Source organism: Schistocerca gregaria, chromosome 7 (assembly GCF_023897955.1).
Source record: "Schistocerca gregaria isolate iqSchGreg1 chromosome 7, iqSchGreg1.2, whole genome shotgun sequence".
Lineage (NCBI taxonomy): Eukaryota > Metazoa > Arthropoda > Insecta > Orthoptera > Acrididae > Schistocerca > Schistocerca gregaria.
In genome coordinates, this window is record NC_064926.1 from 237,491,988 (window position 1) to 237,511,876 (window position 19,889).

The window sequence follows — 19,889 nt, forward strand, 5'->3', positions numbered from 1 at the left end:
TGTACTTAGATAATGGTGGCACAGAATAAGACTGGAATGTTTCATAAAAGTGAATTGGACTGAGTGGAGTTTTAGTATGACCCATTTTTCTTGGCAGGATATTTGCGAAAGAAGCTATCATGTCATTGGCCAGATGAGTGTTCTTATTCAGTGACTGGTGGTCCTTTCATGTTTGGCAGGCTGTAGGAACAGTTAAAAGAAATTGAGAGAGTTCATATAGAGATGGAGACAAGGGCAGATTCAGAAGTTCTTTCTGAGGCAGAGAGGTGTGCACATTTGGTGAGCACATAAACAGCTGATCAGCGTCCAGAGTTCGTATCCGTGGAAACATGACCTGTGCCCTGTACTTCAGAGACATAGACATGATGGCACCATCCTGCAAGTCCCATGCTGATTATTTATGGTAAGCAATATTAGCAACACTGCCATCTCAAAACAACCCTTGGTCTGTATTTAGTCAGATCATTACAGTTATCTGTCTCAAGTCCAGAACTGCTTTAGTGGATGCATGCGTCTCTCAATCTAACTCTCAGACCATTAGTCACTGCATTTGCTTAATTAAAAATGCGTGGGTCATTTTTTGAATGTCAGTTGCTTCTAAAGGGTATGTCTTCGTTCACCTTCATCTAATTCTAAAAAACCAGCAGGATCACATGGTGTTATTCATGCAAGGCAGACCTGTAATATCAGCTGAAGTTCTTTCATAGCCATATATGTTTTTAATGTCAGTGCATGAGAAACAGCATGCTATAATTGAGTTTTTAACTGCAGAAAATAAATTCAAAGATATCTTCCACACTTGGAGCATCCCTCCTTCAGCATGACAATGCCAGACCATGCACAAGCACTGTGACATTTGCAACAATCCAACACTTTGGGTTTACTGTCATCAATTATCCTCTTTACAGTCCTGATTTGGCCCCAGCCTACTTCCAGCTGTTTCCTAAACTTAAAGAACATCTTTGAGGACTTCACTTTGATAGTGCAAGGAGAAGTGAGGTTGAGGCTGTATCAACAAATTGGTCTCTCACTTGGAGTAATGTGTTCAACATCAGAGTGACTATGCTAAGAAATAAAAATGTAGACAAGTAAAATAAAGATGTTAATAATGTTTGTTTTATTTAAGGTACTTTAAGAGTTTTCAAAAACAAAATCCGAGGTATTACTTTTCAGCATGCCCTCGTAATAATCATTTAAGATGAAACTGTAATCACAAATACTTTGAAAACAAAATGTTTCTGTGATCCCAATGCAGTGAAGCTATTTAATTCTGAACACTGAATGCCAACTTAGTGTGACGCATAGCTATGCTTGCGCTGCTTGTACGGGTCATAGCACTTTAAATGCATGAAGAGCCATAGCTTAAATGCCACTGTGCATACTTTACAAAGTCTAATCTTGTTCTCTCAGTTCATACAGGAGTGCTACATAGAGAACTGTAGTATATTCCTGGATTAATCATTTATAGTTGATACTTGAAAGTTTGCAAGGTAGCCCTCTCAGGACAGTTTGTGTCACTGAAATGTGCCTGTTACTTCAGCAGTTTCATTTCTTGCCATTATGTCCGCAGCTTGTGGCTAGCGTTGCTACCTCAGGATCACGGGGTCCCGGGTTTGATTCCCAGCCGGGTTGGGGATTTTCTCCTTCTGGGAACTAGGTGTTTCTGTTGTCCTCATCGTTTCATCATTGTCATTCATGAAAGTGTCAAGATTGGACTAAGTAAAGATTGGGAATTTGTACGGGTGCTGATAACCACGCACTTGACCGCCCAACAAACCAAATGATGTCGTCGTCGTCGTCGCCACATCATCATCATCATCATCATCATCTTTCTAGTCAATAATTAGAAGTACCTCACAATTATGGCATTATACGACACGTAGTTCAGGGGACATGATGTCAAAAACAATGAGCTGCATGAAAACAAAACTGCAGGGCAAAATTCATGATATGTACAGGTGATATATGTGTACAAACAAGTGTGAGTTCTGTTAAATATATGTGATTGTGTATGTGGGCAAAGCCACAGGTATTAAGGCACACATCTTACTTATCTGGTAAGAATTAGTGTGGGGGTATCAACCAGCAAGCTCCTACTGGGATGAGAATTGTAACATGGAGAGAGAAGGGGGAACAAGGAGGAGATGGACAGAGGGAGGGAGGAGCAGATGGATAGAGAGGAAGGAGCAGATGGAAAAATAGAATATTGGAGTAAATACAGTATGTACCTGGGCAACACTAGTTGCTCAGCTGGTTTTAACTAAAGTGAGATTCCTCTCCAAGTGACATCCTGCTGACCACTTATCTACTGTACAAAAGAAACAATGCAGTTACAAACTATGCTACCAATCACAAAGTACTGTATTTTATTTTTGATTGTCTTCAGTTTCTATCAAAACTGCAACACAAAAATAGACAGGTCAGGTAATGACAGATGTATGAAACTAAAATGGGGTGAAAACAGGAGTAGTTACTGTGAAATAATGCTGAGACTGAAGGAATTAAAGTAAATTAAGGCCAGGAACCAAGGACATGTTGTAGTGCTAGTTCTGAGAAACTGGTGTCTGGGGGAAGAATCCAGATGGCACATGTGAAACAGGCACCAACGTCACGATTGTCATGTTGTACAGCATGCTCTGCGACAGGATGTTGTGTCTTGCCAGTACACACCCTCTGCCTAAGCCCATTCATCCTGACTGATAACTGGGTAGTTGTCATGCCAGTGTAAAAGGCAGAACAATGTTTCCATAACAGCTGGTATATGTCCTGTCATTTCACATTTGGCTCTCCATTTGATAGTATAGCCAATTACAGGGCAGGAATAGATGGTGGCAGGAGGGAACATAAAGCAAGTCTTGCAGTGGGGATGGTCTCAGGGGAAGGAGCCATAGGGTAGGGAGATGGGTGCAGAAAGAGCATAAGATCTGACAAGAATATTGCAGAGATTGGGAGGGCAACGAAAAGCTATTCTAGGTGGTGAGAAAAATCTCAGACACAGTGGATCTCATTTCATGGCATGATTTTAGTAAGTCATGACCTTGTTGAAGTAGCTGCTTAATACATTCAAGACCAGGATAATACTGAGTGACTAACTTTGTGCTCCGAAGTTGTTTTTTGACGGGATCAACAGTACCAGGATTGGATGTGATGGCCGAAGAAATCTGCTTTCGAACTAAGCTGTTGAGGTAAGGTGAAGGCTGCGGTGAGAATGGTGGTGCACTGCTGTAAAGCATCTGCACCCAAACAAATATGTTTGCCTGAAATGGCAAGGCTGTATGGGAGAGAACATTTGACATGGAAAGGATGGTAACTGTCAAAATGTAAGTACTGTTGTTTGCTAGTAGGTTTAACGTTGATGGAAGTGTGTATCTAGCCTTAAGTGTCAATAAGATCAATATCAAGGAAAGTGGAATGGGGTTTAGAATAGGACCACTCCAAACTGTCCCCTCTTGCCATGATGAATCCCACAACACATAACATCTGCTTTTTATGAAAACATGCTTGTGCACTATCAAAACTGAGGTCCCACATTATGTTTCTTGAAACCTGCTTGTCCCTTGGAGTTACTCCCAAAGGCATAACATTGAAAGTCCCTGTTTCTGGATGTAATCCTACTCTATGCCTGGCTCTTTTACAGGTTCAAATACAGTAATCTCTTGCACTTACCTTACTACTTTGCGACCTGTATTCCTCGTCTGCCAGTTTCCACTCCACCAGACTTCTCTTCTTCTACGAAATCCTACAGTTATCTGCCCCACCAAGCCAACTTCAAACTGCAACACCTCAAAAAGCTATCCCACCTTCTCCTAAACACCTCAACAATGGTGTTTCCTTTTGTGTCCCTCTGCATCTCCCCAAACAGCCACACCATCAACCACCACTCCTCTTCTACAAACCGAGCTTGGCCAATCTCCTTAATAACCCACAGTCCTCACCACTGCCTCCCAGACCAGCTGTAACTCAATTACAAGAACCAGTCACAACAGAACATTGTTCTCAACCTCTCGTCTAAAGCACTATCCCCTCCTGAATTATCTGCCTTATCCAAGGGTCTCACTTTCAGCCCTAAACCTGCATTTAATCGTGCTACTTTCCTTTGCACATAATGTCAACTTGAAATATCGCTTTGCAACCCAACGGCAAAACCTTTCCAACAGCAAACCTGACATTGAATCCTGCCTTGAACAGTTCTGACTTGAACTGCCACCATTACCTCAAAATCATCCCTTACAAGCCTTCCAATAATTTCTCACAGCCAGCATTGCTTCACAACCCTTCCTCAGGTTCCTACAACATGACCCTCCCCTGTCCTCTGCAGAACTCCAGGCTCTACATTCCCTAAAAGCTGATGACTCCATCATAATCCTCCCACAAGACAAAGGATCTACCACTGGGGTATTGATCGACAGGAGTATGTTGGTAAGGTCTACACCAGCTGTCTGACACCTCTACATATAGCATCTGCCATCAAGATCGCATCCCTGTGATTCAAACCGACCTGCAGTTCCTCCTAAAAATCTCAGGCCACTCACAATCCGTACAACTTCTTACACCACACAACCCCACCTTTTACCTTCTTCATAAGATACACAAACCCAACTATTCTGGCAATTCTACAGCTGCTGGCTTCAAAGTACCCACTGAACGTATATCTGCCTTAGTTGATCAACACCCGCAATCCATAATGCAAAGAATCCTCTCCCAAATTAAAAATACAACCACTTCCTAGTTCACCTGAAATCCAAGCCCTCCCGCTCCCACCACACAACTTGCTTGTTACCAGTGATGCCATCCCCTATATACCAGCATCCCTCACATACATGATCTGTCTGCTGCTGAACATTTTCTCAGTGAATGCCCACTTGATTCCAAACTGTGACATCCTTCTAGCTCATCTTAATCGACTCCATACTCACCAACAATTACTTCACCTTTGAGGGGTACCCATACAAACAGATCAGGGATACAGCCAAGGGAACCAAGATGGCTCCTTCTTATGCCAACCTTTTCATGGGACACTTGGTGGGGGCTTTCCTGGGACCCATAAGCCTTCAGCCCGTTTCTTACATACATTGATACCACCTTTGCTTTATGGACTCATGGTGATGCTGACCTGTTAAAATTCCTGGAATTTCTAAATACCTTCTCCAAATTAAATTTCACATAGTCCTATTCCAAACCCCATGCCACTTTCCTTGATGTTGATCTCATCCTCACCGAAGGCCAGTTACACACTTTTGCCAACATTAAAACTACTAACAAACAACAAGACTCACACTTTGACATTTGCCATCCTTTCCATGTCAAACATTCCCTCCCACACAGCCTTGTCAGTTGAGGCAAATGTATTTGTTTGGATCCAGACACTTTACAGCAATACACAACCATTCTCACATCAGCCTTCACTGGATGTAATTACCCCAACAGGCTAGTTCAAAAGCAGATTTCCCAGCCCATCATATCCAATCCTGGGACTGTTGATCCCTTCACAAAACAACTTTGAAGCATACATCTTGTCACTCAGTATTATCCTTGTCTTGAATGTATTAACCAGCTACTTCAACAAGGCCATGACTTACTAAAATCATGCCTGGAAATGAGATCCATTGTGTATGAGATTTTTACCACCACACCTAGTTTAGCTTTTCGTCGCCCTCCCAATCTCCGAAATATCCTTGTCAGATTCTATGCTACTTCTGCACTCGTCTCCCTACCCTATGGCTCCTACCCCTGTGACCATCCCCCCTGCAAGATCTCCCCTATGCACCCTCCTACCACCACCTATTCCAGCCCTGTAATTGGCAAAACATATACTATCAAATGGAAGACACCTGTGAAATGACACATCATATACCGGCTGTCATGTAAACACTGTTTGACCTTTTACATCAGCATGACTACCACCCAGTTATCAGTAAGGATGACTGGACATAAGCAGTGGGTGTATACCAGCAACACACAATATCCTGCTGCCAAGCATGCTGTACAACATGACAGTCATGTGGTGCCTGTTTCACCACATGTGCCATTTGGATTCTTCTGCTAGATACCAGTTTCCCAAAAATCCACAGGTGGGAACTATCATTACAACATGTCCTTGGTTCCCACCATCCACCTGACCTTAATTTATGTTAATTCCTTCAGTCTAAGCATTTATTCACAGTAACTACTCCTTTCTTCACTCCATTTTAGTTTTCTACGTCTGTCATTTCAGGACCTGTCTATTTTTCGCCATCCCCCTCTCACCTCTGTTACATACAATTCCCCTAACTTTTCATTCTTATTAACTCATGCATGATGTTTTAGTGATAATCTCTGTCTTGCATACTACCCCTATCTTGCACCATAAGCTCCCAGGTTTTCAAATCTTGTGCAGTGCAGTCCCCAACAAAAAGTCTTTCATTCTCATTCCGTCTGGTAAGTCTCCCCTGACCCTGAGTTTTGGGTGACTTTTCTGAACTCTGTCCCTTTTCCTAAACTTCACCAGTTCTTCACCCCTCTTCCTCCCCCTTCAATTCTTCTGCCAGGAGGAGGAGCCACTGGCTTCAAAAATTGTAAAAGTTAAACCTTTTATTGTGTAAGAATTCTCCTGCCACCACATGTTGAGTAGATTTTTTTATCTATCCATTTACATTATTTTGTCAACAATTTATTATTTTCATTGTTATAAAACTGCAACAGAGTTACACAAGCAGTAATGATAATATTGGCTGTGATTGCTTTCTCTCTCTTAAGTATTCACCACCATTTTGTATAATCGTCCACAACTGACCCATAAATTCCCATGTGGTGACTTTAGCACCCAATAAGATAAAGAAAAAGATAGCATTAGTTTGGGCAGTGTGGTGGATGGGTCACAAATCGCCCCAAAAAATTTGGAATTTCCTCTATGGTGTGGCCCTACTTTGTCAACTAAAAGAAAGACACCAGATGGTTGGTGCAATGTACATACACGTTACAGGTTCAGGTTGTAAACAAGAATCAACCCCTCTATATCCCAGAAGGCAAGAGTCACAAATTTCCTTTTCAATGGCACATTCTAGGTTTCTCCTTCCTTGAAAAACTTTGAGATTCCCTAGGCTTCAACTCAGTGTCAGATCCAAAGAAGTAACTCAGTCTCATAATGTATCTTAAGGATCAATAGCACCATCACTTTGGAGTTGCTTCAAAATTTTGGTCATGTTCCACACAGAAATAACAGAAAGTTAAATTTTCTTTAAGAAAACTCGTATATTGAAAATATGTACAAAAGTAATTTACAGCACAATGAAGCTATTCAATTTTAACATTAACAACTGGGTTAACTTGGGCATTCTCAGATGGATACAATTTTTCTGTTGTGAAGCGGGTTTCAATGTTCTGCTCTCCAACACTTGCTGCTGAGAGAATAAGCTGAAGTGCTCCTTGCACTTCTAAGAGTTGTTTAGTCAGCTCCTCCTCTTTCCTCAGTTTCTCTGCAAGGACACTGCACATTTTGCTAACCTCAGGGTCCTGATCTATTACATCCTCATAGACATCTGAAAATAAGATACATTTGGACTTATTTCTTATAAACCTTAATTAGTTGCATGTTTATTTGCTTCAACTTCTCCTGATTATCTCAGCATCAGTCCCTCTCAACATCTGAAGTACTAGTGATATTGTATACACTGTCTACCAAAAGAATGTATGCATTTTGCAACAAGTCGGATTTATACTACTTTCAAATTATGCCCTGACTTATGGCAGCTCCACATGAACACTTCCTGTCCAACATCATGGTGTATGTAGGTAGTCAAAGTTTGAATTATCACCTCAAAAAATACAGTTACACAATTAGTTTTTTATTTGTTCACAGGTACATCTGCAGTCCCGGTACACAATTAAATCCCCACAACACAGCATGACAGCATACCCTTAAATCAACCAAAAGGCATAGTGCAGCTCACTGATAAATTGGTGTACTGTGCTGTAATTCACTTTCTACGGCAGTGGAGAACGTTGCAGCTCTATCAGACCAATTTAAAGGGCATGTATAGCCACTGGACTTGCCTGCTACAGCAGCAACATTTCTATTGCTGCTGGAAACTAATTACTAATGTGCTGCACCATATTGTTTTGGCTATAGCAGCATGCTACAGTACTGTGGTATGGGGATTATAATGTGTAACAGGACTGCAGACATGTATCTGCAAAACATTAACCATGTAACTTTATTTTTTGAAGTGATAATTAAAATTTTGTGCCTACATCTCATATTACATCAAATCTAGTCATTTAACAAGTTTTTAGTATTTCAGTAAGTTGGAATACATTAGAATTTCTCAGTGTCTTACGCAGAGCTAACTGTGTCTGATCCGGAAGACAGACTCCAGAATCTTTCAAAGGATTGCAGTTATGGTGCACCACAACTGAAGAGTATTGGGATTACCGTATTTACTCGAATCTAAGCTGCACCTGAAAAATGAGACTCGAAATCAAGGAAAAAAAAATTTCCCAAATCTAAGCCACACCTGAAATTTGAGACTCGAAATTCAAAGGGAGAGAAAAGGTATGGGCCGCGCCTCCAAATCGAAACAAAGTTGGTCCATTGTAATATGAGACACAATTTAGGTCGAATGAATGATGATACACCTACAGTAGTTTGGTTTACGTCCTAAGCTTAGCAGTTACGCTTTACCAGATAGTCATTTCTATGTGTCAGGCAGGTCCGTATTTATACGGGTACCCTTCCTTTTTCACATGCTTCGTCTGGTTTGAATCAATAGCTTATTTTTCTTTGATCTAAGTGTTGTTCTCTTTGTTATAGGTGTTTACGTCACTCTAAGCTGAAAATGCATTACTGTACTGTGTCATGCATTGTTTGTCGCATTCTGATAGTGAGTGTTTACGACCCGTCGCCGATCGGGACATGGCTTGCTTTTGTGCGCGCTACCGCCGCTTACAATTAAAAAAAAAAAAAAGAGAGAGGAATCGTCTCATTACCGAAACAATGGCAAGAGACTGCTATATGTTGTCACTTACACTGCTGCATTCTTTGATAATGATCAACAAGAACCAAATAATAGACTGTGTACAACAGAAGATGTTCTGAACGAGAGTTTAGCGAAAATTTTTCTCCGTTTGAAAATCTTTGCACACGCCTCTTTAGTACACTATATTCTGCATAGGAATTAGTCATCTTAGATTTGAAAATTTAGTCAATTGCCCTTGCTTCATTTCTGACTGTATCACTATTAGGCATAAGAATAATACGAATATAAACATGACATGATATGTATATTCTTCCGTGTTTGCTGTTGTCTCACTCTAGTTTCGTAGTTTATTAGGCAGACAAGATTTAAATGAGATAGCAGCAAATATGAAAGAATACATGGCAAAATGTTTATATTTAGCAACCATCTCTTCTCACAGGTAGGAAAAAATTCAGAACGTAGAGTTGGCCACCTTTACAAACATCCCCAACAGTCTTGTCAGTCGGATTTTCGTAGTACATTGAAAATTTGAAATGCTGTTACATTCGAAGATGAACAATACGGAATTAGTATTTACTTCATTGGATAAGGTACGAAAATTCAGTGGTCGAAACTTCGGGCGGAGAAAACAGCTCGTCTTCCACCTTGTGTTTAATTTATTTACTGACGCGGAGGTTTTTGCGCCAGTATTTCTCTTTGTGCCTGCAAAGCATGCCTGTGTAGCGCTACATATATTCGACGGCAGAAATTAGTTGTGGCATCACCTACCAACTTTTTTCGGAACTTCCACATACTTTGCACTCGATTCTAAGCCACAGGCGGGTTTTTGGTTTACAAAAACCGGAAAAAAAAGTGCGGCTTAGATTCGAGTAAATACGGTAGTGTCAATCTGACACACACACACACACACACACACACACACACACACACACACACACACACACAGGAGCCAAAATATTATGAAACCAGCTTCATGCAATACAGCAGTGCTTCTGTACAGCATGGGTTAAAAAAGTCCTTGGTAAGTTTCCAGAGGACATAGGCTGCAATAATATTCATGTAGTCCACAGCTATCATGGTGTCTTAATTCCTACAACAGATCTCATGGAAGACCAGGTGAATCTTCCCCCCATCATGCATCCACAATGCAGTGCATGTTTCAAGCAGCTGTTCACATGGATAACAGTATATTCGGACATGACCATTAACCTGGTGTAACTGTGATCCACCTGACTAAATGACACATTTCCACTAACACATGGTCAAATCTCAAAGATCCTGTGCCTATTATAATTGCAACAGACAATGTTGTTGGCTCATTATGGGAACATGCATAGATCATCTGCTGTGGAGCCTCATGTTCAACAACATGTGCTGAAAGGTGTGCTCCAAAATACCTCTGCCATTTTACTGTGTTACCAGATCAGCCACAGATCACAGCCTGTCCTGCTTTACAGAGTAAACAAGCATACAACCTCATACACTATGTGTCAATGTCCAACTCCCTGTAGTCATAGATTCACTGTCCTTCAGAACTTTCCAGAACTTCTCATGCCAGTGGTAAGCAAACAACTAACCATTATTGCCACATCTGAGATGCTTGTTCCCAGGCAGAGAACCTCAACAATTTACCCTTGGTCAAAGTCCATTATGTCAATGGAATTCCTGATTTGCAGCACACATTGTCATTAGAATGATTTCTCATTCATCTCTCTGCTCAGTTTATACGCATTGCTTACCTAGTCACATGCCCTCTACATCACCATCCATCATTCAGTCTTCCAGCGAGAAGTGGTTTAATATTTTGGCTTATCGTGTGTGTGTGTGTGTGTGTGTGTGTGTGTGTGTGTGTGTGTAATGCTGTACACTACAGTCTCATCAGCAAGTACAGCTCTCTAATGAAAGGAGCGGCTACTGTAAAAAAGTTATGCTCATAATTCATTTGTCTTATAGTACCGAGTGATCAAAAAGTCAGTATAAATTTGAAAATTTAATAAACCACAGAATAATGTAGATAGAGAGGTAAAAATTGACACACATGCTTGGAATGACATGGGGTTTTATTAGAACAAAAAAAAAAAAAAAGAGTTCACAAAAAGTCCGACAGATGGCACAGGACAGCAAAACATCAGTGACTGCACATGACAATTGTGTACACAAGGAGCTGTAAGGAGAGAGAGAATCAGATGCACCAGCAGTCGCAGCATGTTGACATTACCTGAAAACGCGCTTTTAGTGAAGCCGTATTATCAGAATGGGGCTCTGCTAGTTCAGCGTTACGATCCTATCGCCACAGGAAGGGGATCGAACGGGTAAAGGTCTGTTGACAAATGCAGCTGTGACGAGAATGATTTCGAAGTTCAAAGCCACGGGCTGTTTAGACGATAGACCCCTTAGTAGCCCGCCGAGCACAAGTCGTAATGCTTCTGAGACAGTACAGGAAGAAATTGAGACTGTAGCAGGTTCGTTTATGCATGGGGAAGTCGCATGTCGCACCCGCATTCCATACACTACTGTTTGGTTGGCACTTAGGCGTACCCTCCGATGCTATCCGTACAAAATCTATTGGCATAATGAACTGTTACTTGGTGATTTAGTGAAGCAGAGGGCATTTGCGGTGTGGGCGTTTCAAAAGATGGCGGCAGATGACGATTCATTGAGTAACGTGTTGTGGACCAACGAAGCTCATTTCACATTCGGAGTGTCTGTCAATACCCGCAACTGCAGAATTTGGGCTACTGAAAATCCTAGAACTGTCGTGGAAACTCCATTGCATGACAAGAAAGTCACCGTATAGGTTGGATTTACCACATCTAGCGTTATCGGGCCTTTTTTCTTCGAGGAAATGTGCAATTCTGGTTTTGTAACTGCTACCGTGACGGGTGAGAGGTATGCCAATATGTTACAGAATCGCATCATCCCCAGCCTGGTTGATAAACACCTGCTGGAATGTACGATGTTTATACAGGATGGCGCTCCACCCCATATTGCTAGGCGTGTGAAAGATCTCTTGCGCGCGTCGTTTGGTGATGATCATGTGCTCAGCTGCCACTTTCGTCATGCTTGGACTCCCAGGTCCCCAGACCTCAGTCCGTACGATTATTGGCTTTGAGGTTACCTGAAGTCGCAAGTGTATCATGGTTGACCGACATCTCTAGGGATGCTGAAAGACAACAAGCGACGCCAATGCCTCACCATAGCTCCGGACATGCTTTACAGTGCTGTTCACAACATTATTCCTCGACTACAGCTATTGCTGAGGTATGATGGTGGACATATTGAGCATTTCCTGTAAAGAACATCATCTTTGCTGTGTCTTACTTTATTAAGCTAATTATTGCTATTCTGATCAGATGAAGCGTCATCTGTCGGGCATTTTTTGAACTTTTGTATTTTTTTTTTTTTTCATTCTAATAAAACCCCATGTCATTCCAAGAATGTGTCTCAATTTGTACCTCTTTAGCTACGTTATTCCGTGAGTTACTCAGTTTTCAAATTTATACTGACTTTTTGATCACCCAGTATATATCTTCTTACACACAAACATGGAGGACCTTACAGTCTGTGAACACATTATTTCTGCCCTCAAACAACTGAAACTCCTGGTTGTAATATCAACAATGTAAGGAAAATACAAACTGCTATTTACCGTAAAGATGACACATTAAATTGCAGGCAGGCACAATTAAGAGACACTTAAATATTAGCTGTCAGCCACAGCCTTTGTCAGAAAAACACACACACACACACACACACACACACACACACACACTTTCACTCATTCACACAAGCAAGCACTCTGGGCACACACACAACCCCACCTCGAGCAGTTCGGACCAGAATACAACTGTCACATGGAATGGAAGTAGCAATCCAGAGGGGGAGGGGGAGGGGGAGGGTGCGGTGACTAGACTGCCAACAGGTGCAGCTTTGGAAGGCTGTGGGGCAGAGAGATTGGGGGAGGGGGGGGGCTGAAAAGGATGGGTGGATGCACTGGCAGAGGGTGGCGCACAAAAAGGGTGGGAGACAAAAATAGGGAGGAGGTGGAAACTGTTGGGTGGAGAATGTGCGGACAGAATGTTACCATACATTGAGGACAGGATAATTTCAGGAGCAGAGAATAGTTTGTAAGGAGAACTCCCAGCGATGCCTTTCAGAAAACTGGTGGTGGAGGGAGGATCCAGATGTCTCCAGTAGTGAAGCAGTCATTGGAAGCAAGTACGTTATGTTCAGCTGCATATTGTGCCAATGGGTAATCTACTTTGCTCTATGCCACAGTTTAGCAATGGCTTCATCCTGGTGGACAGCTGGTTGATAATCATACCAGTATAAAACACCATACATGGTTGCAGCAGAGCTGGTATATGAGATGACTGCTTTCACAGGTGGTCCGACCTCTGATTTGGAATTTCCACAGGATTATGACTCTTTTGGCAAGGAGTTGGGATAGGGAGTAGCATAGGGATAGACTAGGATGTTTTGGAGGTTGGAACTTCACTTTCAGGGGAGGGGGGGGGGGGGGGGGAGGATCTTGGGTAGGACATCACTCATTTCAGCTTTTGATAGTAGGTAATCGAAGTCCTGGCAAATGATGTGGTTCAGTTGTTGCAGTCTAGGGTGGTAATGGCTGACAAAGGGAGGCACTCCTTTGTAGCTAGCTGGTTCTTTGAAGTTGGTGGGAGGATAGGGAGTGTGAGGGAAACAGAATGGGAGATCTGTTTGTGGACTACGTCTGGGGGATAGTGCCTGTGTGTATATGCTTTGGTGAGACTCTCAATACACTGCGCAAGGATGTTCTTGTTGCTGCAGATACACCATCTCTGGATGGATAGGCAGTATGAGAAGGATTTTTTGGTGTGAAAGGGATGATAGCTGCTGAAGTGCATATATTGTTGGAGGTCGGTGCATTTATTGTGGACAGAGGCGTGGATGGAGCCACCAGAGAGGAGGTGGTCAACATCCAGGAAGATGGCATGCTGGACTGAGGAGCAGCACATGAAGCAGATGAGAGAGAAGGTATAGAGGTTGTGAAAGAATGAAGACAGGGTGCCTTGGGCCTGAGTTCAGATCAATTTCATCAATGAATTTGAATCAGACTAGGGGATTCTGGTAAGCTAAGAAGGTTCTCCTCTAGATGGCCCATAAACAGGTTGGCATAAAAGGATGCCTGCAGGTGCCCATGGCTGTGCTGCAGACTCGTTGGTATACCATCCCTTCTAAGGAGAAGTAGTAGTGAGTTAGGACAGAGATAGTAAGATGTATGAGGCATGATGTAGTGAGTTTGTGTCTGAAGGACACTGGGAAAAAAAGTCTAAGACCATGGGCATGAGGAATGTTGGTGTATAGGGAGGGGCATCAACAGTGACAGCTGCATTCTTGTCCAAACTGCTGCAGACAGCAGTCATGTGCATGTGCGATGTGCTTGCTTGTGTGAATGAATGTGTGTGTAAGAGTCTTAATTGTACCTGTATGCAGCTTAACAGGTCATCTTTACAGTACATAGCAAGGCATGAGATTGTTGTTATTTTTGTCTTCATCATTTACTTCTAATATTTTAAAAGCTACAATGTAATATACTCAGAAAATATCTGATACAAAAACTATAGTCAGCATATAAAATATTATATTAAGTACTAACCCATGAATATGTTGGTAACATCAATTAGTATCCTTGTAAATTTGTAGTCTCCTATATACTTGATCAGAAATCTTAGAATGGTTAGCAAAGATCTCCCTTCTCTTCCAGCAATTGCACTCCGCAAGGCCTTCCGCCTAAAAAAAAAATGGTAAAAACAAATTCATTAAAAGATTTTTATACTGGTAACTAATGCACAAAACAAAAGTTAGAAATTGGAGTGTTACAATAAAAGGATGTCAGACAGAGAATGTTGCCTTTTGCTGGGAATACTGAGCTGAGCTACACAAGAGTGCCTGTCCTCACAGTTTAACCTATGTAAGCTCACAGGAGCTTTATAGCATACCTTAATGGACTAGCATTCCTGGAAGAAAGGTATTATGGGGAAAAGGCTTAGAGAATTGTTTTTAGAATGAGACTCATCACTCTGCAGCAGAGTGTGCACTGTTTTCAAACATCCTGGAGGTAAACCCAGTTCACCAGTCCAGGATTCAAATTCAAAACCTCACCCTTCAGGAGAAATGCTTTCACCGACTGAGTTATACAAGCATTAGGACCTGACCCGACTGCCCGAGACCAACACACAGTAAACTACCAGGAAATTCCAAAAAAGCACTCACTGCTTAGATTGCAGCTAAGCCATTTCTCTGCAACATCGTATCTTTCCAGACAGACAGTCAAATAATGTACGCAGGAGAGATTCTTAGAAGTCTGGAAAGTAGAAGAATGGTAGTGAGTCACACCTGACTAATTCAGTGATAGCATTGCCCACAAAAGTTAAGATACTAGGTTCAGGCCCCAGTCCACACAATTTCAAACTGCCATGAAATGTTAATGTAATGTTGTCTCACTCAGTACATTTTTATTACCATTTCATTCACTTGTGGATGGACACTGTTGGACAAACCATCAAGAGCCAAAACTCAGAAGCAGCCCATGCCATTAATATCACAAAATCAATATTCTCCAAGCCAAGAAAGCCCAGGACGTACTAAACACAATACAAAGTTTTCTGATGGAAAATCAGCTCTACAGTATGATGTGATCTTGTAGGAGGGTATTTCGGAAAGTAAAGATACACCGTACACCAGAGGAACAGAAGGGTTTTGGCAAGCAAGTTGGCAACACTGGTGTTAACCTCGAACCGTTAGCTTTCTCCTCGTAGTCGTTCGGCAGTTGAACGTTGCTTCTGACTGGACTAGGTCTTGTTTAAAATGCGTCGATTCAGAATCCCGCCAAATGCGAAATGCGCTCCGTCATATGTTTTCTTCATGCAAAAGGTCAGCAACCAGCTGATATTCACAAAGAAATTGTTTCTGTTTATGGGAACATCATGAATTGACAAAATGTAACGAAATGGTGTCTTCATTTCTCTGAAGATAGGACTGGTCTTCATGGCAAACAAAGAACAGGTCGGCCATCTGTGATCTCTGATGCCCTTCTTCGGAGAACGGAGGAAACAATTCATGCGAATAGATGCCTCACATTGAACGAATTGCATCGGATCATACCAGACGTGTCAATGACAACTCTCTATGATGTTGTGACTGTCAAGTTAGGGTAAAGAAAATTATGCACGTGCTAGGTTCCAAAACTGTTAACAGAAGAACACAAAAAGAAAAGGATGGGCTTTGCACTCGACTTCCTCACACGCTATGCTGAAGCAGATGATGTGTTTCTTGATAACATTGCGACAGGTGACGACACATAGGTTTATCACCATACACCTGAATCCATGCAACAATCAATGCAATGGCACCATTCGAATTCACCAAAAGCCAAGAAATGCAAAACATTAATTTCAGCTAAGAAAATCATGGCTTTTGTTTTTTGGGACAGACAAGGCATTCTTCTGTTGCAATTTATGCCTCCTGGAACGACAATTAACACTGCTGCATATTGCCAGACTTTGAAACATCTTCCAGGGCAATTCAAAACAAATGCAGGGAAATGCTGACAAGTGGAGTCCGCTTGCTTCATAACCTCGTCCAGCCTCACACAGCGCACGTAACCAAAGCACTACTCAAACAATTCAAATGGGACATATTGGACCATCTGCCATACAGTCTGGACCTTGTGCCCACTGACTTCCATGTCTTTCGTTACCTGAAGTCACATCTTGGTGGGAAATCATTCCATGGCAATGAAGAGATCAAAGATGAAGTTGAATTGTGGTTCTGACAACAGGCCGCAACCTTTTATGACCTTGGGATACAAAAGCTTGTGCACCGGCTTAACTAAGGTTTGGATAACGGGGGTGATTATGTTGAAAAATAACAAATAATCCAGTTAATAAGATGTAACTGACGTTTTCTAAATAAATCTTCTATTTAAGGACTGCGAGCCATTGTATCTTTACTTTTCGAAATGCCCTCGTATCTCAGCATAGTAACAAGTCTTGAATGGTCATTATTCAACAACAGCAGTTCACATTGTCTGATACATCAGTGACAATAAGAAGGAGAAAGACCAAAAAGTGGCAACTATCCATCAAAATGGCTGGTTAGTTGATTTGGGGGAAGGGACCAAACAGTGAGGTTATCAGTCCCATAGGATTTGGGAATTATGGGGAAGAAAGACAGGCATGCCCTTTTAATGGAACCATTCTAGCATTTGCCTGAAGGAATTTAGGAAAATCACGGAAAACCTAAATCAGATAGCGGGACACAGTTTAAACCACCGTCCTCCCAAATTCAATCTCAGTGTGCTAACCCCTGCACCACCTCACTCAGTCCATCAGAATGTGCTCAATATATTATTCTATGAAAGCTCTACAGCATATTTGCAACACTGCATAATAAAAAGCAGTATTCATTGGTCAATAACTAATTCATTATACATTAAATGGAAGGACTATGATCCTATGAATATTGGACATATTTATTAATTTAATGAAATAATGAAGGCATCAGATGAGAATCACATTTTTAGTTTTAGCATTACTATGGGTGTTCACTTCCTCCTCATTCTGTAATGTGGCATAGCTTATCTGTCCCTGAGCAGAGTACTCCCTCCAGTTCTTTCCTCTCTCTTAGTGACTACCAGTATCTGGTCTTGAAATTCTGCTGCTTCATAGGCGAAATGAAATAAAATGGCAATATATGAAACTAACTGTTCGACTATTATTCATTTCCAATGCAGTCTCCCCATACAACAACTTTCTGTAGAAGTACATCGCAGTTTTGTTTCAAAATGTACTGGCAGATTCTTGTGTGTGTAAGAGTGTAAGTGTGTGTGTTTTGGGGCTTATGGGCACTCAAGGTCGAGGTCATCAGTGCCCTGACGCACATTAAAAGGAAAAAATATGGACAGACCTAAAAAACTGAAGCACACACACAAAGAAAGCAGGAAAAGAAGGAAAATGCTACATAAGAAAGTAAAACATAAGGAAAGGGAAAACGTAGCAGCAAGAATGCCACAGGAGGGCGGGCTCATCACACAGTGAGCCATGCGTCATAGAGCTGTGGCCTATCTGAAGCCGAGTGAGGAGAACCTCGTCCCATCAACAGGGCTGAAAGCAAGTACACCACACATGCATTGTGGGCTTGAGTAAACAGAGCTTATTGTCAGTCACTGCCAGCCACACATCCTCCCACCGACACATGACGCGTGAGCTCAACAGCGAGGTGAGTGCGTGCAGGGCGATAGCACACTGAAATACTTGTGGATCGAGACACGCCTCCTTGGCTGCAAGATCTGCCCTTTCATTCCCAGCAATGCCGACGTGCCCCGGGACCCAGCAGAAAGCCACCACCCTCCCCAGTCGCTGCACTTGGAGGAGGGCAACCTAGATACAAATGTTGCAATGAGTGAAGGGCACTTAATGAATTGGAACGGACAAGGAATTTAGGACAGAAGAATGTCTCATCTCCTCTAGTGCCCGCAAGATCAGACAATTCTGCATCAAAGACAGTAAAAGTCGGAGGAAGTAGAGCCTTAAGGACACGATCCAGAAAAACAACACAGCAACCAACAGAATGCCCCTGCTTCGACTCATCTGTAAAAACAGGTACATAGTCGTGGTGCTCAGATAAAATGGCAGAAAATGCTCCATTAAAAATGGTGGTAGGAGTGCACTCTCTCTTGTACTGCACCAAATCTAAAATCACTCCACACCTCTCCAGTAACCAGGATGGCAGGCAGTTAAAACCCAGGATTTGGGGTTGTACAGACTCCACACCGAGGGACTCTAGCACATGTTGCAAACGGATCCCAAACAGCAATGTAGCCCGGGGATGGTGGGAAAAGAGGCGGTCCAGAGGTGGATGAGCAAAAAATATGGTGAACAGGCGAGGTTGGAGCTGCAAGAAACTTACAAGCCTGGTGCACCAGCAGGAGCTGCCACCGGATGGTAAGTGGCAGTTCTCCAGCTTCAGCACAGAGAGTGGTTATGGAACTGGTCTGATAAGCACCAGTGGAAAGTCAAATCCCTGCATGGAGGACAGCATCAAGGTTCCGCAAATAAGACGGCCTCACTGACCCATACACTGTGCACCCGTAGTCCAGCCATGAACACACAAAAGCCCAATAAAACTGAAAGAGAGACACCCTGTCCATTACCCAAGACCTGTGGCTGAGGCACTTGAAGATGTTCAGTGCCTTCAGGGTTCTGGCTTTCAAGTCTCATAGGTGTGGCAACCATGACAACCTGGAGTCAAAAATTAGGCCCAGAAACTGCACTGTTTCTAAAATGTAGGACAGTATCCCCCATATGCAAGGCAGGCAAAGTAAAAAGACGACGAGAACGATTAAAATGAACACAAACACACTTATCGGCAGAAAAACAAAAACCCGGCTTTGCAGCCCACTCCTCTAACCGCTGCAGTGTTAGCTGCAACTGACAGCTCACGGTTGCAACACTGGAGGAGGAACAGAAAACAGCAAAGTCATCCACAAATCAGGAGCACTGTACTGGACTCCTCACTGTAGACATTCTACTGTTGATGGCTATGGCAAAGGGGGTAATGCTTAAAACACTGCCCTGGGGGACACCGTTCTCTTGCTCAAAGCGATCAGACAGTGTGTTACCAACTCGGGTCCAGAAAAACCGCTGAGACAGGAAAGACTGAATGAAAATGGGGAGACCGCCACGAAAGCAGCCAGAGTACGCGAAAGAACTTGCCCTCCTTCTAACAGCCGTGTACTGCAAGTCTCTAGAGGAACAGAAGGTTCCAAATGATTGGAAAAGAGCACAGGTAGTCCCAGTCTTCAAGAAGGGTTGTCGAGCAGATGCGCAAAACATAGACCTATATCTCTGACGTCGATCTGTTGTAGAATTTTAGAACATATTTTTTGCTCAT

At 42.4% G+C, this 19,889-nt stretch overlaps 1 protein-coding gene across 2 annotated transcripts in view; it reads right to left on the reverse strand.

Moving 5' to 3' along the window:
• Positions 1-7,205: 7,205 nt before the first annotated feature.
• LOC126281873 (U3 small nucleolar RNA-associated protein 15 homolog) overlaps positions 7,206-19,889 on the reverse strand; it is a 43,793-nt gene continuing 31,109 nt past the window's right edge. The window contains exons 8-9 of one of the 2 annotated variants that reach the window (XM_049981150.1): positions 14,593-14,726; positions 7,206-7,517 (exon numbers count right to left, since the gene is read on the reverse strand). In XM_049981150.1, coding sequence (XP_049837107.1) covers positions 7,273-7,517; positions 14,593-14,726 — 379 coding nt within the window. In that variant the 3' untranslated portion in view covers positions 7,206-7,272. The remainder of the gene's footprint in view (positions 7,518-14,592; positions 14,727-19,889) is intronic. The other variant, XM_049981151.1, reaches the window with a different exon arrangement.